The following is a 9,594-nucleotide window of genomic DNA, read 5'->3' as shown; positions in this document are numbered from 1 at the left end:
GATCGATGTTTCTATCTATCTATCCGATGATGATGATGTACATATTGGCAAACTTGTACCGCAATCTATATCGGTGCATGTATATTTGTTTCTAGACGTCTGGATAGCTGTGCAACCTACCATGTACTATCTCGTTTCCCCCGCCATTATACAAGACAAATGCACATTGACGCCGTGAAATACATACCATCATGAGCACATGTTGCATACAACGTTTATATAAGCGGAAAATATTGGGTTCATTGCAAAGGGAAAAAAAATCAGACATATCTAAACCAAGTAGTATGATCTAAGTCTTCTAAGAGGTTCTAGCCAACACTAGCAACATCCAAACAACATCTAGCATTTTCCAACGAGTTCTACAAACAAACGCGGCGTTGGCTCCACCCAAAACAACCACCATCGAGGCCGGCCGACCGACCACCAACCAAAGCAAACAAATGACTCGCCCAGCCCCACCAGTGGCACACCACGTAAATACCCCGCACCCCGGTGCCCCCTTTCGCCACCACTCTCTATAAATTCCATCAGGACAGCTCACCTCCCTCTGTATCCCTCTGACCGGTGGACTGCGCGGAGCGAAGTGGGAGCCAAGCCAAGTCTCCTCTCCTCTCTCGCAGCGCTCGCAGTTCTCTCCCCCCAAATCCGGCCACCTCCCCGCCGGAATTCGTCGCCGGATCGAGCCAGGTACGAGATCCTCCTCTGGTGTCGTAGGATTATGCGCTCCGCAGTGCGATCTCGCCGGTGTTTCGCCCGTCGATTTTGACGCGGTCGTGAGGGTGTTTCCGTCAGATTTGCCGTGTTTTTCATCTCCATTTCGTAGCGACCGATGCGCTTCCGGTTCCTCCATCCCTCGCCTCGCGCGTTGCCGCCGCCCGGCCGCGGCACCGTCTCGCGCGTTGGGGGACGGCTGTAGTCGCGGCCGTCGTATCATTCCACCCGCGTGCGGTCGGGTTTCGTTGAGCGGCAGTCCTCCCTCGGTGTCGCGCGCCGGAGCCTCCCTTCGTGGACGACGTGCTGTTGTTGGCTGCTGCGTAGGCCCGCTACGGGCGAGGTAGGAGGGATGGGGGTTGGCAGATCTGGGATTGGGGATTATTGCTCCGCGAAATTGGGTTGAATCGTTTAGAGCTCCGATAGATCTAGCCGAAGTTGTGATTGAGGATTTTTTGGTGACGAATTCACTTGGGAGTACCAAATTAGTACTCCCTCTGTCACAAAAAAAAAATCCACTCAACATTTTCTAGATACGGATGTATCTGTAACTAAAATATGTCTATAATACATCCATATCTAGAGTTCTAGACATGAGCTTTTTTATGGACGGAGGAAATATTAATTGTGCGCGGTTGGAAGATTGATTTGTTGTAATAGAAAGCTTGGTTGCAGTAGACAGTTGTCATGAACATGAATAGGGTCAGTGTTATTTCCATTTGTTCTGGTATTAAACTTGGTATGATCTACTCCCTCTGGCCCATAACAAGTGTTGGTGGTTTAGTACAACTTTGTACTGAACTTCTACTAAATCACCAACACTTATTATGGATCGGAGGAAGTAGTTGAAACGATAGAAGATGCGCAAGCGTGTGAGCATACATCAAGAAGAGGGAGACGGACATTCGAGAGCTTATGTTGGTGTCGAAACTGGACGGTCTTAACCTGGACGGTCTTAACGATTGTCCATAAATTATCAGTCCAAGGATTTGCTTTGGCTTGGTCTATCATGACTCACCTAGTCTGACTTGTAAATTTTTTTTTTATCTTGGCATTTCCTTTGTTGAAGTTGTGGTCTAGTCGATCCTGAAGTTAAATAACAGCTTATATAAATTTCTTAATTGCAAAGTGTATTGTATGAGAGATATGGTGCTGCAATCTCATTATGTCTTGTGGTGCATTTTGTTTGGAAAACAAGGTATCCTACTAGCATATGCTTGTGACCTGATTTATGTTATTCTTGTAAAATGTGCAGAGCTTGAACTGAGCTATGGACAACTTGTGGCATCTTGGAGATGAGTTCCGTGGGCAGTCCAAGGTGATGGAGGACCGTCAATGGTCTCTGATGACATCAAAGTTGGCTGAGATCACAAAGTCAAAGGCTGAGAGGATGAATGACTTTGACTATGCGCGGATGAACACTGTCCCTGAGATGAAGCAGTGGGATAGGCTACCCTACCACCAAGATGACAGCAAGATAGACCACCTCAATCTTGGCCTCATGAACTTAGATTTTAAGATGAATGATATCAAGATGAATGAGGCTGCCATGAAGTACCCTTTCCGCAACATGCCCTATAACATGAATCAGATGTACCCCAAGGGAAACAATGGTAATGTCAATTCATTCAAGATGAATGCTGGGGCCAACAAATATTCGAATAACATAAATGGGAAAGAGGCAAATGGCAAACACAATGGTAGTAACAACAACAACGGAAGCAACAGCAACAACAACTCTGTTGACAAGCGCTTCAAAACATTGCCAACAAGCGAGATGCTGCCAAGGAATGAAGTTCTTGGTGGATACATCTTTGTCTGCAATAATGATACCATGCAGGAGGATCTCAAGAGGCAGCTTTTTGGTATGTGCTACTGCTACTACACAATTTCCTTTTCAGTTATCATTTAAAACAAAGATCATATAAGCTACTTCTTTATATGGCCTCTCAATATTTGTTACTGTTATGCAGGTTTGCCAGCAAGATATCGTGATTCAGTCCGGGCGATTACTCCTGGTCTACCTCTTTTCCTCTACAACTACACCACCCACCAGCTCCATGGGGTGTTTGAGGTGTGTGATTATTTGATTTTCCTATATGCACAAGCACCCTTATTTGAACAAACCTGCAAGCCTCTTCATGAAGATATTTAAATGGTTTCATTTTCCCTACTTAAATGCTTACATCACTTGATGCGCATGTGTGCAGCTTAGAGATCAATATGCAACAAAGTAATAAATTCAATTTCATGTGTTCTCTTCGTTTTTTTTCTTCTTTTGTTCTTTGCATGTGTATTTTCTTGTAACAACATTAAATAGAAATGGTAATTCTGGTGATCTAGATACTCTACAATATCTAACCAAGAAACATCGACTTTCACGAATATCACTTTTGTAGACTGTGTCCACTTTGTGTGGATGCATAGTGATCCTTAGGGCCATTTCAGTTAGTACTTAGAATTACTAGAGTTGTTACGTATTAGTATTACTATTCTTATATATATATAACCTGTTGTACGTGTCTTGGCAACATTTGTGGGACATTCTTACATCTTTGTTCTGTACGGGTTATTGCAGTGATGTAGCAGGTTCATACTGCTTGAACTATTATTTACCAATTATCATGAAGTTGTTTGCCTTTTTGAACAGCATTCTTATATATATAACCTAATAATCTATGTGATCCTTGTGATGGAAATACTATTAGCCAAATGTGTTTTTCAGTGTTCTAACCAGATTTTCTTTGTGATAGGCTGCTAGTTTTGGAGGATCAAACATTGATCCCACCGCTTGGGAAGATAAAAAGTGTAAAGGTGAATCCAGATTCCCAGCACAGGTAATTACTCAATTTGACATATGTCTGTGGGACTTTGGGATTTGGATTTTCATGCTCTGACATCATCAACTGTATCAGGTGAGGATTCGCATTAGAAAGCTTTGCAAAGCTTTGGAAGAGGATGCTTTTAGGCCAGTGTTGCACCACTATGATGGTCCTAAATTTCGCCTTGAGCTCTCCATAGCAGAGGTATATGCCTTGACCTGGCTGCTTGTTCTTAATTTAGTATTCAGCCATGCAATCACAGCTCCTACCTACAAAGGAACTGTAGAAGCACTAGGCAGTTTAGGTTTAATCATACTTGTATATGCATTATCATGTTTTGGTTGGTTATAAGGTTCATTTCCAATGTGATCACTAGAACTGAACACTCTTTTATCTCAATTTTGCAGACACTGTCACTGCTAGACCTGTGCAAGTCAGACGATGTCTGAGTTTGCTGCAGAGGTGGTTGCCTTGTGGTTTTAGTAAATATCATCCCTGTAATCTTGTGGAAGATGGTTCGTGATGTCCTCTCGTTCATGAAGCGCAAGCTGTTGTTTGCATTTTCCCCAGAAAGGACCTGGTGCTTCGAAGGCCTCTTAAGATGTGCGCCTGTCTGTGTCGTGCCGTCCCTAATCTTGGTGAAGTGTATGTTTTCCTATTTATGTATTGTAGTTGCAGTATACCCAACGGGGAACCCTGAAAGATGTGGTTACTGTAATGCATCTGCATCATGATGCCCTAAAGTAAGGGTGTTGATGCTGGAGTTTATCTGTGTTGTACCTTGGGAAGTTAAAACCTTTGCATTTGACTTGATGCTGCTTCTGTACTGCTAGTGGTGAAAATTGAAACCTTGCATTTTGACTTGTTGCTGCTATTTTTCTCTACCCAGTGTTCTGTGTTTATGCCATGTAAATGCTTTGGCTGCCGATGGACTTGGTGCTGAGTATTAAATACACATTTTGTTCGGGTTTGGCCATGTAGCATAGGGCAATTTAGGGTCTGTTTGGTCTTATGCCAAAGCTTGCCTTGCCAAAAGTTTGCAAGCCGATGACTCTTTAGTTGAGTTTGGTTGGAGACCAAATAATTGGCTAGCTCGGCCTACACTGCCACACGGTGTATTTCAGGCCAATTTGTGGGCAAAATGTGGGCCGCTGATTCCTACGCCAAAAAATCGGTCAGCCAATATTGGCAGGGCTTAATTTGGGTGATGTAGGTACTGAAATGGCCTGCTGAATATCTGCTCAAAGTTGGTGAGCTGAATTGTTTGTATCAAAAGGTAGATCAAGGTCATGTAAAAAAAGGTAGATCAAGGTTGTCTACCAAACACTTCATTAATGCGTGAACAGAATACATAGTGACATTGTAGCAGTTCAAGTGCTCTCTGTGACATATCACCTAAAATATTATGTTTTGAGGTCATGTAGTTTTTTTTTATATGAGGCCATGTCCCATGTTGTAGTTAACTCTTGTAATATTGAGCTCAACTGATGTTATTTTCGAAACAGATTTTGCAAAGCATTAGCAAAGGTCTGCCTCTGCCATATGGTGGACTAGCCAGTCCTGGGCTGGGGCAAGAAGAACGACTCCCCAAGGCCCAAAAATAATATGGGCCTACAGTGTTACAAGTTTCAAAAACGAAAAACCTAGTACCAAGGTTTCTTTGGACATAATTGTTTCACATATAGGCTATAGGATGTCCTCAAAAAAAAAAACATATAGGCTATAGGCATGTTAAGAGCTCTCCTGTAGCAAAACCAAGGTTCCCTACAGTGTCACCTTACCCTTCGGCGTCTGTAGATTGCTTGTCATTGCAAGCCGGGCCTATATGATATCAACCAGACTTTGGACGCGCGTGTGACAATATTATGAAGGAAATGAATACCAGATCAGTGAGTTTGATCAAGTGGTATTCGTTCATGAAGGACGGAATTCCAATAGTGAGGCCCATAACCTCGCTTGCTTTGCTTTAGCTTCTAGGTGCAGGAAGTCATTTGTGGCTCCTTGCAATGCATGGTGTAATCTCTATCGCTGTAAACAGTATGATGTATCACTAAAGCTATAACGAGTTCAATAAAAAAACATTTTAGATAATTGAAATTCATGGTAAATGGTTTTATCTTCTAAGTATGGCGAGAAAATGTGATGAACTACAATTGTGATACTAGTGCTATCTGCTATGTTTGCTAATTTAGATCACTATATTTGTCTTTTCATGCAGACTATATTTGAGAATAATTTTCTATGAAATCAAGTAGAGATATAAACCTAAATGTGCTCCCCACTATCAAAGGTTTAAGGCCTCTTAAAATTTTGAGCATAGCATGGTTATCTTATTTGAAAAAAAAATCTACAACACACCTTTTTATGGCGAACGTTTCTATTTTGTTGGTCAAATTCATTGACAAAGTTATGCTCAAAATTCGAGGGGTATTACAAACACAGACCAAGGGAGTACATGGTAGAATGTTTTTGGAGCTTCCGAGACTTCTAAATGTGGCTTTTGCATTAAGAAAATAAGGACTCTTTATGGAGCTTGAGAACCGAAATCATGTACATGTGATAAATTAATTCTCCATGCACTATAAATGTAGCATAATACGCGTTCACATGTTTGTAACGATACTCGATAGAAGATACGTTAGTACATGCATGTGCACTTGACATCAGAAGAGTGTGCCTACTTACTTCTGACCGCCATTGCATTTCGGATCCAAAAAGCTTGAATCATGTTTGTAGTTCTTCCAGAATGGCAAAACCGGCATACGCCCAAAGAACTAAGTATGCATGTGACGACAATTGTTGTTGAACCGAGAAACATGAAAGAAATGTTTTTGTTGTCTTGACCTTTTTTCTGGATAAGGGGTAATACCCACAGCCTTGCTGTCTTGACTTCTAGCCAGTTGATTTAGTTTATTGTTATGTGTGATGCTTGTATACTCGATACGTTTGATATTGGATGAAAAGCAGTTGTTCCGTGCATTAGAGATGCTATTAATTTGCAAAACAAAAAAACTCAAAGTTTCTATGGCGATGGTTAGGAGTACTAGGTAGTGGGCTAGTTCATGTTCATCATTGTAGTATGGATGTCCATCTATCACCTAACAAAATTTTGGGTCGGATGCATTTTTCATTGAGATATAATTGTACCGGTTTTGGATATGGAGATCCAATTCTAGGAAGGGCTGTAGCTACAATTTGCAGCAAGAGAATCCAGTAGACTAGTACTAATAAAGAACATGATCTTTCTTTTGTTACTAACCCACACCACATCATTCGAATTCAAATTTTAAGCTTGAAATGCAGCAGTAAGAGTTGAGTACCTGTCAGTACTGATACTACTAATGAATTGGAGCAATAATTACTGCCTGAAACATCGATAACTTTAACTAAGCAAAAAAAAATGCAGATTGTTCATCAATGTGGTTGTCCTTCCTGGAATAAACAATAGGTATTTGAGCTGCCATAAGATTGACAGAACAATCTGTTCATGTGGGTAATAGACTAGATTTGTTTGACATTCGACAGCCATGCATGGAAATGACCAAGTGATCTCTGAATAATGAAGTTCTGAGAATCCCAAACTAAGAGCTATGTCAGGTTGTAAACATGCAAGTGATTGCTGAACATGTATTGCAGCCAGTTGTACTGCAATGTAGATTCTAGAATCATATATATTCAGAGTTAAGGTGTCGTGCTCAGGTACCTACCATCAGAAATCAGTAATGGCAAGCGTGAGAATCCTAGAATTAAGAGCTGAAACGAGCTACTAGCAGCTATGTGAGATTGCACCATGCACCAATGCAACTGATTATGTGAACATAGCCTAATCTTTCTTGTGGCTAACTCTCAAAGCACATCCTTTGAAGTCAAATTTCAAACTTCAAATGCAGCAGTAAGAGTGAGTACCTGTCAGCACTGATACTACTAATGAATCGGAGCAATAATCACTGCCTGAAACGTCAGACGCTTATAGAGTTAACTAAGCAAAAAAAAAATGCAGGTTCGTAAAAAATTGCTGGTTCTTTACCAATTTGGTTTCCCCCTGGAATAAACAACAGCTATGTGAGCTGACCGAATATTGGCAAAACAATCTGTTCGTGCGAGCAATATAGACTAGATACATTTGACGACGTTCCGACAGCCATGCATGGAAATGGCCAACCAAGAGACCTCTGAGTGATAAAGTTCTGAAAACTCCAAAGAGGAAATGAAGTGATGGCAGACGAGAGAATCCCAAAACTAGGAGCTATGTCAGGTTGCAGCAGTGCAAGTGATTTGTATTGCAGCTAGCACTACTTCAATGTAGCTAGATTCTAGCATCAGAGATTCAGAGCTAAGGTGTCGTGCTCACGTATCTACTTCAATGTATATATTCTAGAATCTCAGAATTATGAGCAGCTATGGCATGCACCAACGCAAGTGATTGGCGAACGTAGCCATGTGTGGCAGCCAGTTATACGTACTGCAAAATGTAGATCCTAGGATCATTGTGGCGGAGCCACACCTAAGCTGTGTAGTCAAATGACTACACAGTTTTTTGACAAAACAAGCTAAAAGTGTGTAAAAAATTACTGAAAATTTATAAAAATTTATGTATTTGACTACACAACATCAAGTTGACAACACATGGTTGCTGTTCTGGCTCCGCCACTTATCAGAGTTAAGAGGCATGATCAAGTGCCTACCATTTTGCCTGTGGCAAACCACAAGAGGAGTATCAATCAATAGAGTACGCACCACTCGAATTCATGGTTGGATCCATGGCGCCTACCTAATTTCTCTGAATGAATGGCCAACTGTCTGAAGATTACAGGAGATGATCCTAGCTAAGCAGCTGAGTCAGCAGGTTACGGCATGTCATTACAGAACCATACCACAAATGTCGGACAAACACAGCCATTAAAGCACACGAAGCCACTTGAATCCTGCATTAATTTCAGCAGGTGCTCCCATTTCTGGAGTAGTCACGGGAACCAATGTCAAAACACCACATGCACACGCAGACATGCAGTGACCTCCAACACTGACCACCATACTTAACTGGGCCATAATCCGTTGACTAATCCACACCGCTAGCCGTGCTCGCGTTCTCGGCCATGGGATCGAGCCAGAACATCCACGATGGTTCCCGGTTCGATGGATCGATGCTGGAGCTTTAGCCCGACTCGAGAGAACATGTTCTGTCAGCTGCACCATTCTCCGATCCCCGTGCATCGCACACCGCGAGCATTAATCGCCGTCGCGCGATCCCAAGAGCATCTCACTCTGTCTGATCAAAGTGCTCGAGCCCGGATCACCATATTTGAACCCACGGCCTTCGCTACCACCAAGAACGGGCCATGCATTCTTTTAAGCACAGCTGTTACTTTATTTCCAATTTACTTAACACTTGAAATAGTGGATCATGCATTCTAGAAATGTCTACTATAGTCGTGAAATTCATGAAACCTAGAACATACACAAACACAACACATATCTTCAATTCATCCGGGTGCCACAAATTAATCTATGAATACATGTGATTCTACTACTTTCCTATTTATCTCCAGTGTAGAAGAATTTTGTTAAACAAAATATTTCTAATAGGTAGCCATCAAAAAAGGAAACAACTAGCACCACACTCCATCTGCAATTTATGCCTTAAATCTAGTACTGCAAGTAGATTTTCGTGGTTGGTGTTCAAAATATATATAATATATTATAATATTTTTTCACTGTTATGTTACAAAAGTATTTTCGGTGGTTAATTTCCCTAATTCTACTAGAATGTCGTAGTGGTCGAGAGTGTTATGTCGAAAGAAAAAATTCTAAGTGAAAAAAATAAAAATGTTTATTATAAATAAATGATAGTTGTTTGTTTTAACTCACCTTAGGTCACCCTTGGGCGCTGACCCTGACCCTGACCCCTTTAGTTAGTTCGGGGTGAGCTTGGTCTTGAATGCCGTCTTCCATTCATCACCAATTGCCATGCGAATTTGGTGGTAGCCACTACGCAAATCAATTTTTGAGAAAATCGTGGCACCACTTAACTCATCAAGCATGTCATCTAAACGCGGAATGG

The 9,594-nt window shown here is 41.6% G+C and overlaps 1 protein-coding gene across 1 annotated transcript; it reads left to right on the top strand.

The window, feature by feature from the left end:
- The first annotated feature begins 546 nt into the window (after positions 1-546).
- Positions 547-4,407, top strand: LOC127327327 (uncharacterized). The gene is made up of 6 exons (XM_051354104.2): positions 547-687; positions 1,967-2,576; positions 2,685-2,785; positions 3,465-3,548; positions 3,627-3,737; positions 3,941-4,407. Exons 2-6 carry the CDS (start codon positions 1,982-1,984, stop codon positions 3,980-3,982), a joined length of 933 nt encoding a protein of 310 aa, XP_051210064.1. The 5' UTR covers positions 547-687; positions 1,967-1,981; the 3' UTR covers positions 3,983-4,407.
- Positions 4,408-9,594: the final 5,187 nt, after the last annotated feature.

This window comes from Lolium perenne, chromosome 1 (genome assembly GCF_019359855.2).
Source record: "Lolium perenne isolate Kyuss_39 chromosome 1, Kyuss_2.0, whole genome shotgun sequence".
In the NCBI taxonomy this organism is placed as follows: Eukaryota; Viridiplantae; Streptophyta; class Magnoliopsida; order Poales; family Poaceae; genus Lolium; species Lolium perenne.
This window is presented reverse-complemented; position numbering and strand designations above follow the sequence as displayed.

Bases quoted from the DNA above. Each gene is read 5' to 3' on its own strand.
- LOC127327327 (XM_051354104.2), top strand. From the start codon at position 1,982: ATGGACAACTTGTGGCATCTTGGAGATGAGTTCCGTGGGCAGTCCAAG. The intron at 2,577-2,684 runs GTATGTGCTACT...ACTGTTATGCAG, and splicing joins TCTCAAGAGGCAGCTTTTTG to GTTTGCCAGCAAGATATCGT. The intron at 3,549-3,626 runs GTAATTACTCAA...CAACTGTATCAG, and splicing joins AATCCAGATTCCCAGCACAG to GTGAGGATTCGCATTAGAAA.